General features: G+C 58.5%; 1 protein-coding gene across 1 annotated transcript; it reads left to right on the forward strand.

The window, feature by feature from the left end:
* Positions 1-25,740, forward strand: TKT (transketolase). The gene is made up of 14 exons (XM_036430860.2): positions 1-204; positions 9,541-9,658; positions 10,847-10,960; positions 11,932-12,029; positions 15,766-15,957; positions 17,476-17,594; positions 18,936-19,129; positions 19,882-20,046; positions 21,301-21,457; positions 21,546-21,676; positions 22,602-22,685; positions 22,781-22,874; positions 24,541-24,663; positions 25,484-25,740. Exons 1-14 carry the CDS (start codon positions 98-100, stop codon positions 25,657-25,659), a joined length of 1,872 nt encoding a protein of 623 aa, XP_036286753.1. The 5' UTR covers positions 1-97; the 3' UTR covers positions 25,660-25,740.
* Positions 25,741-26,139: the final 399 nt, after the last annotated feature.

Below are 26,139 nucleotides of genomic sequence, written 5' to 3' on the forward strand. Positions count from 1 at the left end.
CGCCCCCGCGCGGCGCCGGGCCCGGCCGCTGCCTGTCCGCCGGAGAAGCCGTGCAGCCCCGTCTTCCGCCTCCCAGCCTCAGCTCGCCGGCCGCGCCATGGACGGGTACCACAAGCCAGACCAGCAGAAGCTGCAGGCCCTCAAGGACACGGCCAACCGCCTGCGCATCAGCTCCATCCAGGCCACCACGGCGGCCGGCTCGGGGTGAGCGGGGGCGCGGGCCGGGCCGGGGGGCCGTGCTCTGCGGTCGCGGGCGCCCCGGGCACGCGGGCCCCGTGCACGAAGCCGCCGCGGGGGAGGCGGCCGCGCCCGGCCAGGGAGCGGAGACGCGCGCCGCGCCCGGAGCGCCGCGCCAGGAGCGGACCGGAGGCCCCTTTCTGCCCGCCGCGCCGGCGGCCTGGCTTCCGCCCTGCGGGCCGTGGCTCCCCTGGCGCCTCCGGGCGGCTCCTGCCCGGCAGGACTCCGGCTGCCCGGTGCGCTGCGGCGCCGGGGACGCGACCCTTTGGCGGCGAGGCCACCATTGCCGCGCGGTCGCGGAGAACCGGACCCTGTGCCCTGCGTCCTGCGCGCGCGGCCTCGGGGACCCTTTCCACCACCTGATGGGGAAACCGAGGCTCGGACTTAAGTCATTTGCCCAAGGTCACACGTGGTGAGAGCCGGAATTTGAACCCGACCTGCCCAACGTGAGAGTATCTTGCAGGGATCCTCCGGCCTGGCCTGCTCTCCTCCGCACACTGTTCCCCTTCCCAGCGCCACCTTCCACTCCTGCCACCGAGGTGGAGGGTCCGACTTTGCAGCAGGGGACTGCTGGGGCCCGGGGCTGGCGAGTGGGATTGGGGGAGAGTGGGGAGGAATGCGGCCACGTGGATGCAGAGCCCTGGCGCCCATTGTGAAGGGGAGGGAGGTCTTGGGTCGGACTTGGCGGGAGGTGGGGATAGGGTTGGGGAAGAGAGACTTCCAAGGCTAAGAGAACGGAGGCCTAGGCCCAGGGCCAGCAGCCAGATGCTGGGCCAGCCCTGGAGGTGGAGAAAGACTGTTGATCCCAAGAAACCTGCAAGGTAAGTGGCTAGTAACAGGGACAGTGATCATAACGGGGCCTCTATTCAGCTGGAGGCATTCAGTGGGATAGTTTCTCCTACTCTGAAATGGGAACAATAGTCGCTCCTACACACTGGGTGGTTTCAAGTATTCCAGCCGCTCCCTGGGGGCCTGGCGTGAGGTTGCAGAAACAGCAAAGTGCAGGGTTCATGAAATGAATTTGGGCCTGGGGGGAGGTGATTGCCAAGAACCATCCCGACCAAGATGTGTGCTTAGAACAAAGACAAGATTCCAGTTTCGGGCCCATTTTATACAGGCTACAATATTAATAAGTACACTTTTTTTTCCCCTCCTTAACCTTAAGGGTGAGTATGTGCCTTTAAGACACCCAGTTCTCTGAGGGATTAGACCTCTCTTGGCAGGCCCTTTCCTTCCACCCCACCCCCATGCACACTTTGGACCTATTATCTGCTTTGGGTTTATATGGGTCTTACCCATTGTGTGGAAGTGCCTGCCCAGGCAGGGTCCCAGCGTGGTCTCCAGGCCCCCTTCCCGGCCTGGCACACAGTAGGTCTGCACACTGCATTGCTTGCTGGATACAACAGATCCCTTCCCTTGGCCATTTCAGGGAGTGATTTGACCTGCATGGCCTTGTTAAGCCCTACTGTGTGCTAGGGGCTCTCTCGCCAGCCAGAGGTCTAGCTGGAGAGACATAGCAGTTACCATCTAAATAGTGTTACACTTTGAACATATTAACAGGGCCAGATGAGCCCTGTGGACAATTATAGGATTACTGAGCCAACTTGGTGTCCCTGGTGTGACACAGAGCATTCTTTATGGCTAATAGTGTCATACATTCTGAGAATGACCCTGTGAGAGAGAGATGCTATTGCAGATTTTATAGATGAGGAAACTGTGGCTAGTATATTAACTTGAGTTGCCTAAGCTGGTCGTTGGTAGCTGTTCCATGCTGCCCAGTGAGGGGCTTGCAGGATCAGGATGACTTCTTAGGCAGGTAGGAGAATGGAGAGAAATTGGAAATGGGAAGATCATGTGGTTTGATGGTAGATATCTCTACCATTTCTTGGGTCTTTGTTCGGTAATTAAACTCTTGATTTCTATGGGGGATGAGGGGGAGGGGGAAATACTATGTAGCAACTGAGACCCAGGTTTACATTGCAGTCTTAGGGAGGAACTCACTGAACTCTAAAGGTCCCTGTGCAAAAAGGAAAAAAAAAAAAAAAGTATAAAAGACAGGGATTTCTTAATGTGTGTGAGTGTGGTGAAAACTGCAGGAAGGAAATACTTAGCGAAAAACGTATTTTGAAGACGGAAGTAACATTGCTATGCAACCCCTGCCACAGAGGTTTTGAAAGGTGTTTAACAAGAGCTGTGTGTGTGTGTGTGTGTGTGTGTGTGTGTGTGTGAGTGAGTTTGGGGAGACTTGAGATGAGAGGAGGGCTCTGGTCACCAGATGTTTGTGTTGGAGCTCACTATTAACTCACCGAAGTGAGGGAGTGAGTGAGTGAGTGAGTTCCATCAAGTGAGGGCTCAGTCCTGAGGCCTTGGCCCAGTGTGGGCGGCAGTCACAGGATCTCCCTGTCGGGGTGCCCCTTTTCTGGGGGGCTAGTCAAGTCTTTCCTGGACCCACACAGGCGGGACTCAGACAGTCTATGTATCAGTGAGGACCCAGGCTGCAGGTTCAGAATTCGGGGAGGTCCTGCTTTCTCAGTTGCTTTCCCGTTCCTGTGCCATCCCTGGCCCTTGTCCGGGGACCTCACCAGGGCCCGGGGAGCGAGGACACTGGCTTCTGTGTCAGGGGAGCTGAGCGACAGAGGGCTCTTTGTGCGGGCAGCACCCACAGCGGCCCCGGCCTCTCCGGGGTCATCTTCCTCCACGCGCTGAGGGAGCTGAGGCCAGGGTCCAGCTCACCGGGGTTTAAAAAAACGAAATACTATGTAGCAACTGAGAGGGGCCTGGCTGCTGTGCTGGTGGGAATGCTTTTGTCGTTTTTTTGTAGTTCTCGCTGACCAGGGTGAGACTGTGGCATTGTCCAAGCAGGGCTAAGTGCCATCCGAGGGCAGCAGCGGTCCTGAGTCGGGAGGTGTGGGCTGTGCTTTAAACGCGTCCCCAGGGCTCTGAGCCACGGCCTGTGGGAGGGTACTTGGGTGCTAATGTCTGGTGGACCTGGCTATGGGCTTGAGACAGGAATCTAACCCCGGCTCCAGCTCCATTCTGAGGGGGCTATGCCTTCCATCCAGGGCCTTGATTTCCCCACCTTTACAGGAGAAGTTCATAGGTAGGTGGTTTTCAAACGGGGTCCATCCGGAGTGTGACAGGGGGAACAGAGTGAGCGAGATTGGAGTCCTGTCCCCTGCCTGTTGTAGGTTTCATTCTTTTTTTTTTTTTTTTTAATATATTTTATTGATTTTTTTACAGAGAGGAAGGGAGAGAGATAGAGAGCTAGAAACATCGATGAGAGAGAAACATCGACCAGCTGCCTCTTGCACACCCCCTACCGGGGATGTACCCGCAACCAACGTACATGCCTCTGATTGGAATTGAACCTGGGACCTTTCAGTCCGAAGACCGACGCTCTACCACTGAGCCAAACCGGTTTCAGCAGGTTTCATTCTTTTTATTTTAATATATTTTTACTGATTTCAGAGAGGAAGGGAGAGGGGGAGAGAGAGAGAGAGATCCATGATGAGAAAGAATCATTGATCGACGGCCTCCTGCACGCCCCATGCTGGGAATCGAGCTCCCAACTCTGTAACCTGACCGGGAATCGAACCGTGACCTGGTTCATAGGTTGATGCCACTGAGCCACACCTACCAGACTTGCAGGTGTCACATCTTGGTGACCCATGTGACTTGGAAGTGGCTGGAAGTAGGTCCCTGTAAAAGCTCCGGCATTCAGAGGTGCTTTGGCTGAGTGCCCAGAGCACCCCTTCCTGGCCCAGGCCCCTTCAGGTCTCTGGACAGAAAACCATTCGGGGGGTGGGGGTGAGGGGGTGGAGGCTGCTTCTCCATTCTGGCTGCCTTGCCCCCATCCTGAGTGAGGCAAGAGTGAAGCCCGTTGAGATTGCTCCAGCAGCAGCATTTCCCAACCTGTGTGAAGGTACCGGGCTGTCCTGCAGCTGACCACACTCTGGCCCTGTCACAGCTCTGACCCCTAGACTTCGCTGCTTTCGGCAGCCTGTTGTCCCTAGAGCCTGCTCCCACAAGGCCCGGGACTCCCCATGCCGCAGACCAGAGCCCGTCCTTCTGCAGACTCTGCTCTTATCCTAAGTCATGAGGTGGAGTCCGCTCAGGGGTGGGCCGGTGGGAGTCGGGGTGACCTGGCTCACACTGCAGTTTGGGCTCCCTGCTCACAAGCAGTGGCACCCATGGCCTGATGTAACTCCTGAAGGCTGCACAACTGGGCAGAGGGGTTGGGAACTCGAGAATTTTCTCGGCTGGGCTCTCAGCACCTTTTTCTTTTTAAAAACAAATCTTTAACAGCTCTATTAAGGTCTGATTTGCAGGTCATAGCACTTTAAGTTTACAGTTCAGTGGCTGTAGTAAGTAAACCGATTTTTACAGACGTTTTAGTGAATTTACCACGTCTAATTTTAGGGCACGTTATAACTCAAAGATCCCTTTGTGCTCATGTGTTGTCACTCCCCATCCCCACCTTCAATCCCAGCCCCCAGGCAACCACTCGTCTCCTTTCTGTCTCTAAGTGGAACTCTTCCGGACATTGCGTGTACATGCACTCAGGCAGAATGTGGTCCTGGGGACCTGGCCTCTTCCATTGAGCATGACGTTTGGACGGTCACACACACATGCCGTAGCATGAATCCGCACTTCGGTTCTTTTGATTGCCAAATTCTCCCCTGTGTGGATATGCCACATTTTGTTTGTCCATTCCTCAGTTCCTCCTTTTGCTCTTGACCTAGCTCTTCTGCGGGCAGACTGTGTGACCTTGGGCACGCCAGTTCCCTTCTGAGGCCCTTACAGGGCCCATCCTCCAAATGAGGAGGTTCTGTTTCATCTCCGGAATGTGAGGAGCTAATATTGACTGAGCAGCTGCCATTTGCCTGGGCACTGTGCCAAGCTCCTTACCCACACAACCTCCTCCAGGCAGATTCGATGAAGGTCTCCATTTTACCGGAGGAAACCGAGGCTCCTGGAGGCCACGCCCCTAGGGTCTGAGTTACATCATCCATTCCTTCGTGCACTTTGTGCAGGTGCTGTTAAAGAGACAGCCGTGAAAAGGCTCAAAGGCCCTGCCCTCTTGGACTCCAGTTGCAGGAGGATAGAAGGACAGCGAGTAGCCACATAAGGTCAGGTGCTGGCAAGTGTGTGAGGCAGTGCGGTCAAGGAGGGCTTCCTGGAGGAGGTGGCACGGGGCCGAGCTCTGAAGAAACCTCCTGAGGTATGGAGGCGGAGTTTTCCCAGGCAGAAGTCAGGGCATTTCAAAGACCAAGGACTGCTTCTGAGGTTCACTTCCTCCCTGGCAGCCTGGGACTCTAGCCTGAGAGAGAGAGAGAGTGTGTGTGTGTGTGTGTGTTTAATCAATGTATGCATTAAATATGTAATATGAATACTGTACATGTATCATAAATAATGAACCTGTGTGTACCTACCACCAGGCTTAAGAACTAGGACGTTACCGCCCTGGCTGGGTGGCTCAGTTGGCTGGAGCATCAACCCATATACCAAAAAAGTGCAGTTTGATGCCCTGTTGGGGCGCATACAGGAGGCAGCCGATTGATGGTTCTCTTTCTTTCTCTCTCTCTGAAAATCCATAAACACGCACCCTCAGGTTAAAAAAGAGAAGGAGTTAGGACAGTACTGAGGAACTCCTGCGCGGGCACCCTCCTCCCCCAGAATGAATTACACCCTGGATTCTGCATCATCAGTCCTTTTGTTTTCCTTTTTTATTTTTATTTTTTTATTTTTTCAGAGAGGAAGGGAGAGGGACAGAGAGTTAGAAACATCGATGAGAGAAACATCTGCCTCCTGTACACCTCCTACTGGGGATGTGCCCGCAACTAAGGCACGTGCCCTTGACCGGAATCGAACCTGGGACCTTTCAGTCCGCATGCCGACGCTCTATCCACTGAGCCAAACCGGTTTCGGCTGTTTTCCTTTTTTATAACATTTGTACATATTCCTGCTACACAGATCCTTCTCCAGTACACGTTGTTCACATTTATTTGCGGGATGTAGTGTTTGCTGTTGAATATATTGTGACGATTATTCTGTTGGTGGACAGTGGTGGTTTCTGGCCGTCACGCCCCGGGCAGGGACCTTCCTGTGCGTCTCTCACAGCCGCGTGACACACAGTCCAAGAGCTGCATTGCTGGGCCTTAGGGAATGTGCATCTGTAGCCCTTGGTTTGGTTTCATTTTAACGGTTAAAAAAGATTACTCAGGTTTTTTTTTCTTGAGTCAGTTTTGGAAACTTATTTTTTCCTTTTTTACATTTTTTTTTAATCAGGTTGTTCAGAGTATTTTATCGCCTATTCTTATGCTCTCTCTTCCATTTCTGACATTGCCTTTTTCTTTTTCTGGATCCTGCTTTATCAGATGTTTGATAAATTTTAGTGTGTTTTTTAATTTTTATTTATTTATTTTTAAATATATTTTATTGAGTTTTTTACAGAGAGGAAGGGAGAGGAATAGAGAATCAGAAACATCGATGAGAGACTAACATCAATCAGCTGCCTCTTGCACACTCCCTACTGAGGAGGTGCCCGCACCCCAGGTACATGCCCTTGACTGGAATCGAACCCGGGACCCTTGAGTCCGCAGGCCAACGCTCTATCCATTGAGCCAAACCGGTTTCGGCACTTGTAATACATTTTTATAATACATTTACAAGTTCCCTTTCTGTCCTTGGTCAGATTTAATTTCTCTTTTCTATTATATTGTTATACCTACTTTAGAGCTTTTTGTTGTCTGAGCTACATTATAATTATATGTGATTTCCCCCCCAGATATTAGCACTACATTTAGTCAGTTTTGTAAATGCAGCTAATGCATTTCAAATAGCTAGTATTTTTTCAATTGGATTATTATAAATAGTATGTTATACTTAAAAACAAACAAACTGCATTTTCTGTATGCTCAACACTTGACAGTTTATCGAGCCCTGTCTCAATCCTTGGCTCATTTCTTCTTTCCTGCCTGCCCCCCGGTGGGGGGCGGGGGGGGGTTCACAGTCCCAGCCTGCAGACGAGGAGCCTCTGAGAGGTTTGGCATCTGGTCCTCCAGCCGACGTGGAGACTGGTGAACCTGGGCATTCTCTTATTGGACTCCTGGACGCCCCCCCACCCCCACCCATTTTCTCTCTCTCTCTCTCTCTCTTTCTCTCTCTCTCACACACACACACACACACACACACACACACACACATCACTGCCCCATTTACAAGTGAGGAAGCTGAGCCTTGGGGAGGTGAGGCACTTGCTCAGGTCACACGGCTCACACTGCACTGGGACCCTTTGCAGAGGAAGGTCCCTGAAAGAGGGAGGCCCCTAAGGACCCTTTATTCCGTAAGTTTGTACCTGGTGGGTGTGAAGCAGCGTGGCCAGATGCAGGCTTCAGAAGGAAAAAAATACTGCAGCTCGCTCCCGCCACGTGCAGCAAGTGCTTGTATCTCCATTTATCTTTTTTTTCTTTTAATGTTTTTATTCATTTCAGAGAGAGGAAGGGAAAGGGGGAGAGAGAGAGAGAGAGACATCAGTGATGAGAGAGAATCACTGACCGGCTGCCCATCCCCCACTGGGGATCGAGCCCTCACCTGGGGCACGTGCCCTGACCGAGAATCGAACCGACCACCTCCTGGTTCATAGGTCAGTGCTCAACCGCCGAGCTACGCCCGCCGGGCTCGCCGTGTATCTCGGACAGCAGCAGGGCCGTCACTCTGGGATCCCCTGTGGACAGAGCCGCTCGCCTGCCTTGCTTTCTCCTCGGAGCTGTTTGGCCCTCTGTCTGCCCACATCCTTCCCCCGCTGCTCTCGTAACGGGATTCCTCAGGGGCAGGGCTGCCCGTGGAGGCAGGAAGGGCAGGGGGTCAGCCTGGCTGGCGTTGACCGCGATGTCCTCCCGCTGAGGTTGGGCACGGGGGACGGACAAGGAAGTTGGGTCCCTGCCAGGCAGAGAAGCTTCTCGTTTACCTTTCCTCACCTCCCTCTTTCAGGTCTAGTGTCTTTTCCCCACGACCAAGGAGCTCGTAGAAATGGTGAAGTATAAGAATGTGGGTACTAAACCAGCATGGACGGTTCCGAATTTCTCTACTAATGTGTCTGCGCTGGGAGTGACACTCACCCCTAATCCGGTGGCAGGGGTGGGGGCGGGGGGAGCGATTGGCAGGGGAGGAGGGAGGCATATGTGAGCTCCAGATGGTGCATGTGCCCTTGGGTTTGGCATCGGGCGTGTTTTAACGTGTGAGACCTCAGAGCATTGTCAGGGCCGCGTTGAGCTGCACGGTGGAGTGATGTGGAGGCATGTTCCCTCAACGAAACGGGGGGGCAGGAAGGCTTCAGGCAGGGTTAGGCAGGGATCACCCTAACTGCTGGCCCCATTCCTGGGGACAGGGACTAGCGTAGCCAAGTGGGTCCTGAGAGACCTGAACCTGACTGAACAAGTCTCATCCTAGGGTGTAATGCTTGCACTTTATATTGTTAATTCCTTTGCTCAGTAGCCATTCAAATAACTGTGCAATTAATAGGGTGCAAGGGGGATCCCGTAAGCCCCCCTCTCGGGCCTGGAAGGGGCAGCCCCACCTCAGCTCATGTCACAGGCAGAAGGGGTTTTTATATTTTTATGATTGTACAATAGCTTTGGCAGATAAGGTCGTGTGTCTTGCCTTTTAAGTTCTGCACGAAAGCATGATTCCTAATGGCCACACCAGCCCTCAGAGCTGGCGGAGCAGCCCAATGATGCTATCGGAGAGCCTAGAGCCCGAGTTGTCAGACTACCAGCCCCGGAGGCTGCTGGGAGGTTTGTGGTCATTCCATGAGCCTCAGGGCCTAACCCCTTGCCTGTGGCCTCGGGACCAGCAGCCCTGGCCTTGGGGGAGGGCAGCGTAATGGGCAGTCCCGCTGGGATGTAGCTGCCTGGTTAGTCACAGAGGGAGCACACTTCCTCATCGGCGGAGTCCTGGCTCCTGCTGGGAGCCACGAGGCCAGAATGGGTCTTCTCTGCCACAGTGCCGCCTTGCACGGGGTCTGTGCCAGCCGGCCCAGTCTCCTGGGTCCTCCTTGCTCCAGTCCAGCCCCGGACGCTTTCAGTTGTGTGACTCTGAGGGTGTGAAGTGCTGTCCCTGGGAGGGTGCAGCCCCCAGGCTGCCCGCAGCGGCCTCCCGGAGGCCGTGTGTAACCCTCCAGGGGGCAGGAGCACGTGGCTGTCCGTGACTCCCTGGGTCCTGCACCCCCGGGGCCTCTCACCTGGGGCGGGGCGAGCCCTGCAGGTCGGGGTCCGGGCCATAATGCTCTCTCCCCGGCCACAGCCACCCCACGTCGTGCTGCAGCGCCGCGGAGATCATGGCCGTGCTCTTCTTCCACACGATGCGCTACAAGTCCCAGGACCCGCGGAGCCCCCACAACGACCGCTTCGTGCTCTCCAAGGTAGGAGCCCGGCGGCGCCTCCCCCGGTCCCCGGGCGGGCGGGTGTGGGCTCTGGGCCCCGAGAAGGTGCCGGCAGGGAGCCATCGCCCCCACGTACGCCGGCCCTGGCCCACCCTCTCCCCTCACGGCAGCCCCAGCCCTCCCCTCGGGGTCCTGCGCTGTGCAGGCCCAGCTGGCAGACGTGGCCCACGTGAAGGAATAAGTGACTGGATTCACAGGGGACCGTGGGAACGGTCTGCCCGGTGCTGTGCCTGCTTGCTGCCTGCAGGCCTCGAGTCCAGGTCTGGGTGAGCCTTGTGGCTTTTCTTTTTTTTTTTAAAATATATTTTTACTAGAGGCCCTATGCACGAAAGTCATGCAGGGGGATTGGCCCTCACAGCCCCGACTTCCTCCGGGAAGGTTGGCCGGACAGTCGGTTGTCTGGATGGTGGTTCTGCTGTTCAGTCTAATTAGCACATTAGCTCTTTATTATGTAGGATTGATTGCAGAGAGGAAGAGAGAAGGAGATAGAAACATCGATGATGAGAGAGAATCGTTGATGGGCTGCCCCTTCCTGCACACCCTCAACTGGGAATTGAGCCTGCCACCCGGGCACGTACCTTTGACCGGAATCGAACCCGGGACCCGTCATTCGCAGGCTGACGCTCTGTCCACTGAGCCAAACCGACTAGGGCTTGTGGCTTTTTGCACGCGTTTTGGTTTTGTGTGTGTGTGTGGGTGTGTGTGTGTGTGCGCGCGCTGTCCCAGCACCCTTGGACCACAGCCTGCTCCCTCAGGAGTGATGGTGCGTTGCAGCAGGGTTTGGGATAGGCCACCTGGTCCTGCCCCCCCTGCATGAGAATCTCAGCGATACCACAGACCCTGGAATTCACCAGTGCCCAGGCCCAGCTCTGTGGCCTCATCTCTCGGGGCCTCCTAGCTTAGAAGTCTGTCCAAGCCTGCTCTCGTGCCAGAGACCAGGGATTAGGGCGGCGGGCTGCCTGCTGGGGTTTTGGCTGCTGCCGGCCTCACAGCTGTGCTCTCCCTGCACCTGTCCCGGGGCCTGTGCGGCCTTGGCTGGGGAGGCGGCCTGCACGTGGCTCCTTCCTGGAAATGGATCCCCGGGCGGGCAGGCTCTCCATGCCCCGGTTCTGAGTGTGGTGGGCACGGCTCCCCCTCTGACCCTCCCGCCCCGTCCCTCCCCGGCAGGGCCACGCAGCGCCCATCCTGTACGCCGTCTGGGCTGAAGCCGGCTTCCTGCCTGAGGCAGAGCTGCTGAACCTGAGGAAGATCACCTCCGACTTGGACGGGCACCCCGTGCCGGTGAGCGCACCCCGCCCGGAGCCGCACGGGCCTCTGTCTCCACTCCCTGCTTCCCGGGGCATGTGGGGAGGGGGCTGGGGTGCCCCCTGAAGAACCGGGGGTATTGAAAGGCAGAGAAGGGGGCATTGATAGGAGGAAGGCAAGAAGCGGGTGTTTCGAGGCTCGCTCCATTCACCCCAAGCTGGTGCTGAGGGGTGAGGCCTCTCGAGGCGCTCGGGGTCGACTGCAGAGATAAATTCTCCTAAAGCACCAAGCGCCCAGCCTCCCCTCCCCGCGGGGCCTCCCTGACCGTAGACACAGGCGGGAGAAGAGGTTCCCGGTGCCGGGAAGGGGGTTGCAGGTTCACCAGGGAAGGGACCCAGTTTGCTCCTCAGGGTGCTAATCCCTGCAGGTGTTTGGAGTTCATGGGTTACCATGGAAACTCACTCCTCCCGCCCCCAGTCTAGGCACCCACCAGGGCCATGCATTCTGACAGGGTTTTTTTTTTTGTTTTTTTTCTTTTTAAATATATTTTATTGATTTTCTACAGAGAGGGATAGAGAGTTAGAAACATCAACGAGAGAGAAACATTGATCAGCTGCCTCTTGCACACCCCCCACTGGGGATGTGCCCACAACCAGGGCACATGCCCTTGACTGGAATCGAACCCGGGACCTTTCAGTCTGCAGACCGACGCTCTATCCACTGAGCCAAACCGGTTTCTGTGCATTCTGTCAGCTTTGCCCTGCATTCTGGCCGCTGTGTGAGCTGGACAGTATGAGCTCCCTTTACAGCCGAGGGAACGGAGGCCCAGAGAGGTCCAGTCTCTGGCCTGAGGCCACGCCTCCCTGGTGGGCAGAGCCTCCTGCGGCCCCGGGCGCACGGCTCAGTCTGGGTGGGCGCGTGGCTGTCAGGCAGGCTCTCCGGGACCCCGGGGGGTGAGCTGCGGGCTTCCCTCCCCGGTGAGTGACCGTGGCTCTCTGTTACCACAGAAACAAGCGTTCACCGATGTGGCCACGGGCTCCCTGGGCCAGGGCCTGGGGGCCGCCTGCGGGATGGCCTACACCGGCAAATACTTCGACAAAGCCAGGTAACGCTCCCGCTCCCCACCCCCACCCCACCCTCGGCGGTTCTGGGAGGGGTTCCTCCCTCACTGCTGCCACCTGAATCGGAGCTGAGTAATAACAGTGTGTGTGTGGCTCAAGGCTGGCCCAGGACCAGAGGAGGAAATAGGCTCAGAGGAGTGAAGGAAACGCCCTCGGTCCCTCGATGGTGACTGGTGGGGCCGGAACTGAGCCCAGAGTCCGTGCTCCTGGCCACGTGCTCTTTGTCCAAAGGGCTTAGGCTGGCGAGTTCCTGTGTCACCCCCAAGCCTGGTTCTTGGACCCTGAAAGTCTCCGGGGGTCCCACCCTCCAGTGTCTGTCCACAAGCTCGGGCCCTGCTGCTTGCCTTTGCATTGGGAGGGAGAAGGTGGTGGATTTGGGGGGCTCTGGGCATCTCTGGCCCCCCCTGTCAGCCAGGGAAGACACACGTTGGAGAAGGTGACCCGATCACACAGACTTGCTGCTTCAGTGCCAGGTGGTGGAAGCAGATGTCAGCCACCAGGCTACCTGTCCCCATGTTTCTGCAGCCGGGCCTCTATGGCGGGCGGGGGAAGTGTTGGCCGCAGGCTTTAAGGAGATCACCTGCCAGCTGGTTTCTACACCGTTTCCGTCTGGGGCCTCTCACTCGGTGCTCAGAGCTTGGTAGGTTTTCACCTTGATTAGTACCCCCCTACGGGCTGAGTGGTGACTGAGCACAGTTCCTCCTCCCACCGAGGAGGACACTGAGGCAGGATGTGGTGGAGGCTGGGCTTAAACCCAGGGCATGCACCCGTGCATCCTGAGTCCATACTCAGAGTCCTCAGACTGTTCTGGGGGGCCTGGGCAGAGCCCAGGTGGCTCAGGGAGCCCTGTGGGTGGGACACTCCCTAGAGGAGGGGCTGATGGAGCCTGGCCTGCAGCCATGGCTTCCCCAGTGCCCTCCAGTCCGCCCCTGGCAGTGGGAGGGTGGTGGTGACTGCAGCCCACCAAGGACAGGTGGCTGCAGGGAGCCTGGCTGGATGCCACCCTGCGGGGAGCACCTGCTGCGTGCAGGGGGAGGGGGTCCTGAGACTGCTCTTCAGGAAGCGGCTGGGGCTGCGAGGTGTCCCAGACCCGCCCAGGCCAGTGTCGCCTGGCAGCACCGCATTTGCCTTCGGTCCCCAGAAATGGTTCACTGTGAAGTGAAGAGAATCAGAGATGTTCAGGAGTATTTTATTTGGCTCAGAACCAGAGATGCGAGCTAATTAGTCCCAGACGTTGTTGAAGTAATTCCCTGTGAAGGGTCTTTTCCTCGCCCTCGCCTAATGGAATGAGCCAGGGTAGGGAGAAGGGGTTCGGCCGGGTTCCCAGCAGCAGGGCTGGCTCAGGCTGGGCCTCGGACTGTACGTGGAGGGAGGGAGGGGGCAAGGGGGAGATAAGAGTCCCAAGGGGTTATCGGGCCATGCCAGGCTCCCGGAGGTGGCGTCCTGATAGAGCACACCTGGCCTCCAAGCATGTGGCCCAGCCACCACCAGGGACCACACATCAAATGGACTCCCATTTCTTTTTTGACAATTTCGTTTTGTTTCGATTAAACGGCTCATTTGAAAAATACAGACATTAAAAAGAAACGGACATTTTCCTTACTATTTTTAAAAATGTTTTGATTTTAGAGAGAGAGAAAGTAGAAGAGAGAGAGAATCATTGATCGGCTGCCTCCTGCTCACCCCCTACTGGGGATTGAGCCCACAGCCAGGCCTGTGCCCTGACCGGGAATCCACTGGTGACCTTTGGTGCATGGGTGGACCCTCCGTCTCTGAACCACGCCTGCCCTTGACCGGAATCGAACCCAGGTCCCTTCAGTCCCCAAGCCAACGCTCTATCCATTGAGCCAAACCGGTCTCAGTCCCCCCTTTAAATCTCAGTGTATCATAGTTCCTCCTCATCATCGTGAGAAGAAACTCACAATGCGCAGTCCCATACACAACTCTGAACGTTGTGAGCCTTTTCTCACAGTGATAGCTTGACGTTGGCGTTGTGTGACGGGCCTGCTGAGCCCGTTCGGCAGTGCTCTGGCCGGACGTGTGGGGAGGTTTGCAGACCCTCTGCCTTCCGTTGGCCTCTGTGGAGGGTCCCTGCCCTGTATGGTGGTCACTCCGAGCTTGGGGTGAGCCTGACTTCTGTGGGGCTCCAGTGTCTCCCCAGGACCCCGGATGCCCTCCTGACCTAAGCCTCTGAGCCGGTCGGATTCCTTGGAAGTGGGTGTGGGCTGGGAAAGCAGCCCGCCTGCCTCCCTGGAGTCCCTTTCTGGGAAGTGGTTCCTGCAGGCCTCTGGCTCCGCCCGTCAGGCTGGAGGCTTCTGGAGCTGCTGACCCGCAGGCGCGGCTTCAGATACGCCCCTGAGGGTGGGCCCCGGGACCTTCTTCCCGGTGGTGACCTGGCCTGTTGGAAGCCACAGAAGGGGAAAATGGGGGCTCCTCCTTAACCCGCTGGCCTGCGGAGGTGCTGAGTCATGCTGACAGTGCCATGGCGTCGCCGCCCCTTCTCTGGCTCCAGACCGGGTTCCTGCTGCCGGAACAGGGCAGCTGCGTCCCCTCTGAGCCCAGCCCGGCACCAGCCTCCCTCCCTGGGCAAGTCCTGCTGCCCCTCCCGCCGGGCCTGCCTTCCTGGACAGCAAGGAGTGGACAGTCAGGCCTGGGTTCAAATCCCTGTGTAGCTGCTCCCAGCTGCATTACCTTCACACGAGTCCCTTCACATTTGAGCCTATTTCCTTGTCTGTGTGTTCTGGGAATAACAACTGCATTCCCATTCCCTGCAGGATGAGTGAGTACAGGGCCCAGCACCTCGCTAGAGCCCCCTAGGGGCCCCACACGCTACGTGCCGGCCTGCGGGTGGGGTTCCTGCTTCTGTGCCTGTGGCTGCTGCTCCTCAGCCATTCCCTCACCTCTGGGGGATGCTGGGACCGGGAAGGGCGAGGCCAGATCCCTGAACTGGTCTTCCTACCTCTAGCCTCACCCCGTTGGTCCAGGGAAGGTTCGGTCAGCCGGGTAATGCCCAGCTTAGTGCTCTTGACCATGCCGCTCTGCCTTTGAAAAGACCGTGGTTGTCTATGTTAAGGGCAGGAGAGGCCCTGGGGTGGAGAAAGCGCAGGCCGAGCCCCTCTTGTCTTGGGCAGGAACCAGCCTCGACGCTTGGGGAGAGGCCACGGGTAGCGCCTGTCACAGCAGGAGTCCCCTCGGGAGCTGGTCCCGTTCTTTCCCTGAGGCCTCCCTCTAGGGTGCTGCTTGACACACCTCGGCCCCCCTCCCCCCAGTCCAGTTCAGCTTCTTAGAGCAGAAAGGCCCTTGTTCCCTCTGGCCCTCCAGCGAGCCCAGGGCTCCCCAGCCCTCCTGCTGATGGGAGGGAGGGAGGTGGGTGCCCCCTGCAGCAGGCCGTGGAAGGCCCTCCTGCCCGTGGGAGTCCTGGGCCCTGTGAACATTCCTTTTCCTGGTGCCCTGACGACCCCGATGCTCTGCTCTTACCAACCAGACTGAGCCTCCGGGAGCTCTGTCTCGGCAGCCAGCTCCTGACAGCGTCCTCCACAGCCATTTCCTCACGGTGCAGACTTGGCGCAGACTTTAGCGTGAGCGTCAGGCACCTGCCGGCATGATCGGACATCATGGGGAGCCGGGGAAAGGCTCCTTGGAAGGGACAGGCCTGGAGTGTGGTGGCCCGGGGCAGGGGCCAGTCTCATCCCCACCGTCTGTCTGTCTGTCTGTCTGCAGCTACCGTGTCTACTGCCTGCTGGGCGACGGGGAGCTGTCGGAGGGCTCCGTGTGGGAGGCCATGGCCTTTGCCGGCATCTACAAGCTGGACAACCTCGTCGCCATCCTTGACATCAACCGCCTGGGCCAGAGCGACCCGGCCCCGCTGCAGCACCAGCTGGACGTCTACCAGAAGCGCTGCGAGGCCTTCGGGTGCGTACGGGCCGCGGCCGGGCACCCCGGCCTGGGAGCCATGGGGCCGGGAGCGGGCAGGGGCAGGGCAGGGGCCGGAAGTGAATGAGTCCCTTTTTCAGGGTTTGACACCATTTCAGGCTCTGGGCATTTGGGCTTAACGTGGCAGCCCAGGCCACCACAGGCTGTGTCGGCTATGGCCCTGTTTTTTTTTTGGTGTGTGTGTATGTGTTTTTTTAATATATTATATTGATTTTGTACAGAGAAGAAGGGAGAGATAGAGAGAGCTAGAAACATCGATGAGAGAGAGTCATCGATCAGCTGCCTCTTGCACACCCCCTACTGGGGATGTGCCCACAACCAAGGTACATGCCCTTGACTGGAATCGAACCCGGGGCCCTTCAGTCCCCAAGCCGATGCTCTATCCACTGAGCCAAACCGGTCTCGGCTACGGCCCTGTTTTAAGTGAGTTGCTCTGTGTGGCCCGATAGGTAGTTCTCAGAGACGGCACATCACGCCTCACCCATGCTCACTTTGTTCCCGGGGGATGGGGGCGGGGGCCGGGGGCCAACGTCACGCTATCGCTGTGAGAAAAGGCTCACAACGTTCAGAGCAAGTTCTTACTTGCTCGTGAGGCTAAGGGGCATGAAGGGGTCTGAACGAACCTTGGTCCCCGGGCTGCCTCCTGTGCCCAGCTTCAGCCAGCCCCCTCTCCTGGTGAAATGGGAGGAAGGGTATGTGGATTCCGTCACGTGTTGCAAAGCAGGGAAGGCCATGTGGGTGGGTGTCAGCCAGCGGGACTCTCACCTCAGATACAAGCCACTCTGCAGTGGGAGCTCGGAGGGCCCAGGGCCAAGGCTCAGTCCAGGCTGAGGAGCCTGGAGGCCTCTGGGCGGGGCTGTGCAGGGCTCGGGCTGAGGGCCCTGTGTGGATGCATTTAAAAAATTCCACTACCGCCGGGACCGGTTTGGTTCAGTGGATAGAGCGTCGGCCTGCGGACTGAAAGGTCCCAGGTTCGATTCCGGTCAAGGGCATGTACCTTGGTTGCGGGCACATCCCCAGTGGGGAGTATGCAGGAGGCAGCTGGTGAATGTTTCTCTCTCATCGACGTTTCTAACTCTCTGTCCCTCTCAATTCCTCTCTGTGTAAAATCAATAAAATATTTTTTAAAAAAAATCTTTGTCTTTAAAAAAAAAAAATTAAAATAAATAAAAAATTCCACTACCTGTGGAGTGATCAAACAAATGAAAATTAGGCCAAAAAAAACCTCATTAAGAATCTAATGAATTCCACACCCAGTGCCTCGTCCCAAAAGCAGCTTTCAGTAGGAAATGAGTAGATCAGGAACAGAGGAGGCAACAAGTGAACTAAGCTTTGGATGACGTAGGAGGAGAATCTGTACAAAGGGAACAAGCGGAAGGGAAAGGATGTGAAGAGAAAACGGTGTTTTAGGCTCCCCGGCTCCTGCAGGCCTTCCCCAGGAGCCCGCTGGTGCTGAGCACTGGTCCTCGCCCCTCACCGCCCCCTCTCCGTCCCCAGCTGGCATGCCGTCATCGTGAACGGACACAGCGTGGAGGAGCTCTGCAAGGCCTTCAGCCAGGCCAAGAACCAGCCGACGGCCATCATCGCCAAGACCTTCAAGGGCCGAGGGATCTCGGGTCCGTACGCGCGGGTCTCCCTGCCGCCGCCCCTGGGAGGGGGCCCTGTGGCTGACGGAGCGGGTGGGGGTTCTCCTGAAAGGGGGGCATTTCTCCACGATCATGTGTCCGGGGAGGCTGTGGTAGTGAGTGCACCCTGGCTGGGGTTCGGTGGTCGGCATGGCTGAGTTAGGATTCACATCCAGGCCAGGCTGCCCTTGGCTGAGGGCATGTGTAGGCTGAAGGAGAGGAGGGACAGGGAGGGCCTGTGGATAAGGGGAAAGGAGACCATCTTACCTCCTCTCCCTGGCTGGCATGGCCCCAGCTGTCTGCCCTGAGCTGATGGGCCAGCAGGTCCCTGGGGGCCTGGGTTCCCCCCATGAGGGGTGGGCAGCCCTCCAGCAGTAGGAAGGGCTGAGCAGAGGCCTCTGCGGGTGGAGAGGGGGGGATCTGGAAGGCGGTTCCTGCGCCAGGCGGGCATGTTGCTCCTAGCACCCGGGTGGGAGATGGGGCTGGAGGTGGTCGGGGAATTGAGTGTGTGAGTGTGCACACGGGGAGTCTGTGGCCCCGGGGCCTGACTGCGGGCTCTGAGCTGGCTGCCTGTGGCAGGTGCCCTGGCTGTGCCCCCGTCTGCGTGGGGGCGCGTGGCTCCCTCTGCCTTAGTGGGCATTGAGGGCATCACCGCTGTCTGGAGAGGGGGTGGGGCTTCTGGGAGGTCACAACCTCGGTGCTACTGCCTGACCCTCCTCGGGTGTCTTTACCGGGTGGGATCTGGAAACCTCGAAGCTTCTGGGGGGAGACCTGGGGGTCCGTGGGGCTGCTGAGTGCTGCCTCGGAGGGTCAGTCCGAGGCCCCGCCCAGCAGAGGTGACCTCGGAGGTCCCCGCAGGGCAGTGCCCGGTGGTTCTGGTGGTTCTGGTGGGCCTGCTCTGTGGCTCTCAGGTGTGTCAGGGGACCGGGCAATGCTTGCCCTGCTCTGGGCCTCAGCATTCCCTCCTGATGGCCAGGATCCCAGCCCGGCCCAGAAACAGAGTAGCATCTCTACCGCACACGCCTCTGTGGGCGCGGGCTGGGGAGGTGACCCGGAAGCGGATGGGACAGGGCCCTCTGCCCGTGCCTGCGCCCTCCCCGTCTGGCTGTGAGCTGCCGGAGGAGGGGGTGTCTGGTCCGTGGGGTTGAGGCACGTAGAGTCCTGACTCTCGTGGTGCCCGGCTCAGGGCTCAGCTGGACTGCGATGACACTATTCCTCCCTCTCCCCTGACTGTCCCTCGATGGGTGGGGGCCAGGCCCCACGGGGTAGCTTCCTGGCCCTCGGGAATACCCGTCTTACCTGGCCCTCTGCCCTCCTCCATGGCACCCGCAGGGGTAGAAGACAAGGAGTCTTGGCATGGGAAGCCCCTCCCCAAAAACATGGCGGACCAGGTCGTCCAGGAAATCCAGAGCCTGATCCAGAACAAAAAGAAGATCCTGGCGACACCCCCGCAGGAGGACGCCCCCTCGGTGGACATCACCAACATCCGCATGCCCACCCCGCCCAGCTACAAAGCTGGGGACAAGGTAGAGTCCGGCTTCCCTTTTCCAGACGGGCGGGGTGGGGCGGCCGTGGTTCTCTGGCTCCCCGAGGTGGGGCCAAGATGGATCTGACCTAGGGGACTGGGGAAGGGAGAAAAGGGGTGATTTCAGGGGGAGGAGGACCCTGAGTGGTTGCTCCTGCCAATCCTTTCATGGAAACAACCAGCTCAGGAATCCTTTCCCTGCAGAGGCTCAGAGAGGGCAAGGGACTTGCCCACAGTCACACAGCAAGCTGCTGATACCCCGGGGGTCAAAGCATGCAGCTCCCGAGTCCCCCATCCCTGGCCCTCAGCCTTGCCTGAGCTCAGGACTGGCAAAGGCTGGGGAGGCCTGCCCTGCTCTGAGGCCTCCCGGGGGAGGGTAGGGGGGGGGGAGTGCATCTGTGCAGCTGGCCTCGGGCTTTCTGACCCCCACCTCAGTGCATTCCTGCACAGAGTGGGGCAAGTTCACGGTCTCCCTCATGTGCAGGGGGTGCTGTTAGGACATCTTCTGTAGCTCAAACCCCCTCGGCCAGCCCAGGGGTCGCCCAAGTTCATTGTATTGTACAAGTTAACTTTTCACAGGGTCGTGTGTTGTCGATCATCCTTTTTCCGCCCCAATTTTTCTTCTTTTCCTCCCGAAAAGGTGTCCTGTCGTCGTCATCGTGTGTCGTCCCCCACCCCCGGTCTGTGCTGGGCTCTAAGCTGCACCTCCCAGGGGCCCGGGCGGCGCTCAGCCTTCCCGCTCTCTCCCCACAGATAGCCACCCGCAAGGCCTACGGGCAGGCCCTGGCCAAGCTGGGCCACGCCAGCGACCGCGTCATCGCTCTGGACGGGGACACCAAGAACTCCACCTTCTCGGACCTCTTCAAAAAGGAGCACCCCGACCGCTTCATCGAGTGCTACATTGCCGAGCAGAACATGGTGGGTGCCGGGGCGGGCCGGTGGGCGCAGGGCCGGCCACCGCCTCAGGGGAGGGGTCTGAGGGGGGCAGGGGCAGGGCTACTGCCTTGTCTGTGCCAGGCGCCTCCTAGGTACCCAGAGAGACCTCAGAACAACTAGGACTCAGCACTGACCTTGACTTCAAGTAGTCACACTTGGTGGGGAGTGTAAGTGTCCTGGGTGAGTGTGTGGAGAGCTGGGTGGGCTGCAGGCCCACAGGAGCTCTGCACGTGAGCCGGGTGGGGTGGGTGGGCTCTGGGGGCAAAGGGCCTTCCCAGGGGAAGGTGGGCTGGAACACGAGGGGCCCACCAGCCACGTCTGCTGAGCCCTTTACGCTCAGGCTCTGGGCCCCTGCCATGCACCGTTGGGTTAGCAGCGCCTTATCAGGAACTGAGGTGGTAAAACGGGGCGGCTGTTTTGTCCTGTTTGTCAAAATACCCGCTTCTCCTGGCCAAGCAGCCCAGCCGGGCCTGCAGGCCTTTGGGGACCGAGAGCTCCTTCCACTGGAGGCCACTGGCTCTCACACGTACAAGGACTTCCCAGCGGAACCCGGATTCTCTCTGTGTGGCTTCTGGCCTTGGCTGCTGGCCCGGCCTAGGCTGGCAGGATGCGGAGGCTGAGGGGCCCCAGGATCTGGGGAGGAGGGTTTCCGAGCTGTGGGGGGACAGCCAGCCTGGAACCAGGGCCTGTATTGCTGCTGGGCCCGGTGGGAGGACTTGTCTCTGCAGAGGCCTTGGGGTTGGCCAGGAGGTGGGGGAGGGGGTTGCATAGGTTGGGAAGATGGGCCATCTGCACCCAGCTTAACTAGCCTGCTCTGTGAGCGGCTTTGCTTGCTGCTTGGGGGGGGGGGAATGTTCCCCAGGGCAGTCATTTTCAGGGAACTTCTGAAATGGTTATTTTCAGCCCTGGCTGGTGTGGTTTGGTTGGTTGGTTGCAGTGCCATCCAGGGCATCGAAAGGTTGCCGGTGCGAGTCCCTGTCCTGGCACATGCCCAGGTTGTGGGGAGGGGTTCGTACAGGAGGCAACCATCAATGCTCTCTCTCTCCCTTCTCTCTCAACTCAATAAAATAGATCCTGATGAGGATTTAAAAAAATTTTATTTTTTATTTTTAAAAAGACAACATGGTTATTTCAAGTGGAAGGAGTCCAGTGTTTGGAAACAGCCTGGAGCCCCTGGTGTGCAGGCCTCACTGGGATGACAGAACCCCCGCCACCCTCTCCCTGCTCTGCCCCCAGGTGAGCATCGCCGTGGGCTGTGCCACACGCAGCAGGACCGTGCCCTTCTGCAGCACCTTCGCCGCCTTCTACACGCGGGCCTTCGACCAGATCCGCATGGCGGCCATCTCCGAGAGCAACATCAACCTCTGCGGCTCCCACTGCGGCGTGTCCATCGGTGCGTTGAACCGGGGCCAGGTGGTCGGGGGGCCGGCGGGTCCACAGGGGGGGGGCCTTGCTTCAGCCCGTCCCTTCCCCCTTCCCAGGGGAAGACGGGCCCTCTCAGATGGCCCTGGAAGACCTGGCCATGTTCCGGTCAGTCCCCATGTCAACCGTCTTCTACCCCAGTGATGGGGTGTCTACGGAGAAGGCGGTGGAACTGGCAGCCAATACAAAGGTGGGTCACATTCCGTTCTGTTTTCTGAGAGGGATGGGGCCGGAGGGGAGGGGGGGAGGGGGAGAGGGGGAGGCCAGCCTGGGCGCACAGTGCTGGTCGTTTGCTGCCCTGGAGCGGTGTCTCCTGACCCTCCCCTGGTGTCGGTAGCTTGCAGGAGTTAGACTAGGGAAGTGAAGCACACGCCCTCCTTCCTGCCACTGGGCAGGTGTTGCTCCTTCTGCACCGAGACTCTGGCAGCCCTGCCAGTGTGGCAGGTGATGCCCGGCTTGCCCCCCCGAGTTGGAGTCACCAAGACATACTGAGGCCCTGACTGATTTGGCTCAGTGGATAGTGTGTTGGCCTGCGGACTCAGGGGGTCCCAGGTTCGATTCCAGTTGGGGCATGTACCTTGGTTATGGGCACATCCCCAGTGGGTGTGTGTGTGTGTGTGTGCGCGCGCAGGGGACAGTTGGTTGATGTTTCTCTCCCATTGATGTTTCTAGCTCTCTATCCCTCTCCCTTCCTCTCTGTAAAAAATCAATAAAATATATTTTATTAAAAAGAGAGAGAGAGAGAGAGAGACAGACACATAATGAGCTTGCTATGGTCCCGACCAAGGGCCGAGGGCCGGGCACCGGGAAGCATCCCAGGGAGCAGCCCCATGTGGTGGCCACTCTGCCTGATGGAAAACTCGGTTTCCGTCTGGGGCGTGGGGCTGGCAGAGTTGTTGGCCACTGTCCCTGGGAAGAGTGCGTGGAGAGGTGCAGGCTGCGGCGGGAAGAGTCCCCTCCCGCCAAGGGAGGAGCCGCCCGAGGCCTCTGACAGCTGCATGGGGATGGCGGGTGGGGACCTGTGCGGGTGGGAGGTGACAGCCTTCTAGAACAACCTCGCTATTTGAGGCGGGATGTCCTGCGTCCTGTCATCCTCGGTTACTGTTTCATCCCAGGGCATCTGCTTCATCCGCACCAGCCGCCCCGAAAACGCCATCATCTACAGCAACAACGAGGATTTCCAAATCGGACAAGCCAAGGTCAGTGTGGTTCGTGCCCGGTGAGACGCCCTGGGGCGCGCCCGAGGCCAGGGCCCACCAGTCCCCGAGCCTCACGGGCCCCGTGTCACCCCCAGGTGGTCCTGAAGAGCCAGGATGACCAGGTGACCGTGATCGGAGCCGGGGTGACCCTGCACGAGGCCTTGGCTGCTGCTGACCTGCTGAAGAAAGGTGAGGAGGGGGGACCCAAAGAGTTAAATCGGGCACCCACTGCGTACTAGGTCTCGGGGGTGGGGATTAATTTCGTCCAGTTAAATGGTAATCGCTACCCCGCCAGCACTTGCTGTGTGCCCGGCCTGGTGCTCAGTTCTGGGCTGCAGTGGCCACAGTCCCTGCCCGGTGGCCCTGGCGTGGAGGTGCCCAGCACAGTAGTGAGATCAGAGGCCCCCGGGCCTGCCAGTGGGGTTGAATCGCCACTCCTCTGGGCGCTAGTTAATAAGTTATTAAGCCTTGTTGTGCCTCCGTTTTCTCATCCGTGACATTGAAATACTGTAACCTTCCCCATGGGGCTGTCTTGGGATTCAGCAAATAATAACCTTGGTGGTATTATTATATTTTTGTTAATTTCAGAGAGGAAGAGAGAGGGAAAGAGATAGTAATATCAATGATGAGAGAGAATCGTTGATCAGCTGCCTCCCGCATGCCCCCTGCTGGGCACGTACCCTAACCAGGAACCAAACTGTGACCTCCTGGTTCATAGATCGACGCTCAGCCACTGAGCCACGTCAGCCGGGCCTCTCGTTGTCATCATCCAGAGCTTGAAAATGTTAGCTACTGCCGAAACCGGTTTGGCTCAGTGGTAGAGCGTCGGTCTGCGGACTGAAGGGTCCCAGGTTCGATTCCGGTCAAGGGCATGTACCTGGGCTAAGAGGCAGCTGGCCGATGTTTCTCATCGACATTTCTAGCTCTTTGTATCTCTCCCTTCCTCTCTGTAAAAAATCAATAAAATATATTTTTTTTAAAAAGAAAAAAAAAAGAAAACGTTAGCTACTGTAACGTAGGGGAGACAGGAATAGCTTCCCCTGCAACAGAACCGCTGTAGGTGTCTCTCAGCCGTGCAGAGCATGCAGGAGAGGCCAGATACGGGCATCCTCAGGGCAGTGACCTCAAATGCGATAGGACCGATGAGCCGATGGGTGAAGAGGCCCGGGCAGAAGGAGCTGCATGTACAGGGCTCAGAGGAGCTGGAGGAAGGCGGGGGCAGGTGGACTGGAGAAGCCGGGGGAAGCCCGGGGTGGAAGTCCAGGGCGAGGTGTGACGGAGGCGTGGCGGAGCTGGACTTGTCCTCCTGAGGCCGTTCTGCTGGCCGTCACCCCACCTGACACCCGCCGCCTGCCTGCAGTCACAGCTGCCGTCCCCGTCATCCCCTGAGTACACGGCTTATCCCGGACCAGGCTCCGGGAGCCCTCTGGCTTCCCCTCCATCCTCAAAGGCGTCTGGGAGGAGGAGGAGGAGGAGGAAGGAAAGCTCTGCGGGCCCCACACTTGCCACTCGGTGCTCTTTGAGCCAGAATCTCAGGAGTGTGTAGAAGCCCCCTGACGGTCCAGAGGCCGAGATCCTCTGGCCCCGGGCGTGAGGGAAGAGGGACCAGATGCTCCTGGACCAGCTGGGAAGGCTCCCCGGAGGAGGGGTGGGTGCAGGATGCTGGGGTGCCTGGGCACCACATGCCAGCAGAGGAGGGGGGCGAGCCTCTGGTGGCAAACATAAACAGTGGGAACAGGACCGCTGGCCCCCCAGGACTCCCCGGCCAGCCCCTCTCCCAGGGGCTCCTCAAGGGCAGACCCCCAGGACCCAGCCCGTCCCCCTCAGCACGTCCCTGCATCTTCCGCCCTCACAGAGAAGATCAACATTCGCGTGTTGGACCCTTTCACCATCAAGCCCCTGGACCGGAAACTCATTCTTGACAGTGCCCGGGCCACCAAGGGCAGGATCCTCACCGTGGAGGACCACTACTACGAAGGTGAGGGCCGCACCAGGGCCGCTGGGGCAGGGGGACCGGGCGCAGCTGGGCACCCCTCCTTTACCCCAGCCCTGGGAGGACTCCTGTGGCTCAGAGGCCCCGAGCTGTCCTCGGAGCAGCTGGGCCTGGAGACCCAGCAAGCTCTCAGCTGCTGGGATCGCCCCGCAGAGGCCCTGCCACCCAGGAAGCCGGTGGGGAGTCCCATCTCCCTGCTAAGAGTGGGAAAAGGTGGCTTGTGGCCCAGAAGTAGTTACCGCGTAGAATCAGACTGGGAGAGCCACACACAGTATCTGTCCCCGAGTCCTCGCAGAGCAGTCCTCCACGGCCCACACCACCTTCCCCCGCTGGAGAGGAGCTGGGCCCAGACTCTGGGGACAAGGGCAGAGGCCAGTCCGTTGGTGACAGCCGCCCAGATGATGTTGTTAAGATGGCTCGGATGCCCCATTTGGGCTTGTGAAGAGAAAATACAGGGGTTCATTCGTGAAGTCTGTTACAGCTTACTTGAGGGGCAAAGGGGTCATGTATAAGCCATCTCTGTCGTCGTTGGGTGTTTCCCAAACTTTTGACATATGTGTACCCCTTCTATAATTTTCGTAACGCTGAGTACCCCTCATACTCGTGAGAACGTAGAATTAGGCGCAGCTAAGCACGGTGCAGTGCGTACCCCCACCAAACTCTTCCCGTACCCCTGGGGGTACGCGTACCACACTTTGGGAAACACTGGTAGGGAATACACTCGGGCTGGCAGAGGGCCAGGGGGCCCCACCCTCTGCTCACCCCGAGACCGAATCACCTGAGCCCTTTCCCTCCCTCTGCCCAGGCGGCATAGGCGAGGCGGTGTCCTCCGCCGTCGTGGGCGAGCCGGGCGTCACCGTCACCCGCCTGGCTGTCAGCCAGGTTCCCAGGAGCGGGAAGCCGACCGAGCTGCTGAAGATGTTCGGCATCGACAGGGACGCCATCGCACAGGCTGTGAAGGGCCTTGTCACCAAGGCCTAGGAGGGGCTTCTACACATTCCTGAGAGATTCTGCCAGCTGCCCCGAGAGGTCCTGAGAGGAGTGGCAAATAAATCTTTTGTGGGAAATCAGTCTGCCTCTGAAATCTTTTCTTTCTGGATGCAGCCAGTGCTGCTGGTTCTGGGGAAGAAGGGAAGGGGAGGGAGGGAGGGGGGCGTAGAGGTTGGCACCCCTGGCTCTGGGCCAGGACCTGGAGTCCCAAGGCCTTCTGCAATCACCTACCTAGCACCCGCCTTACTCGCCACAGCTGCTGCCGCCCACCCAAGCACCACCAGGTGACAGTGGGCTGCAATCTGCCTTCTGACCCAGAGGTTGCAACCTGAACCACTCACACTCAGCTGCCTGCTCCAGGGGGCTGGGAGCTGCCACAGGCCCGAGCTGTCCAGGGTGCCTTCGGGCACCTCACCTTCCCCGGGGACCTACTACCCTGCAATCAGAGGTCTCCATAGAAGAGTAAGGAAA

This window comes from Pipistrellus kuhlii, unplaced genomic scaffold, assembly GCF_014108245.1.
Source record: "Pipistrellus kuhlii isolate mPipKuh1 unplaced genomic scaffold, mPipKuh1.p scaffold_m20_p_11, whole genome shotgun sequence".
In the NCBI taxonomy this organism is placed as follows: domain Eukaryota; kingdom Metazoa; phylum Chordata; class Mammalia; order Chiroptera; family Vespertilionidae; genus Pipistrellus; species Pipistrellus kuhlii.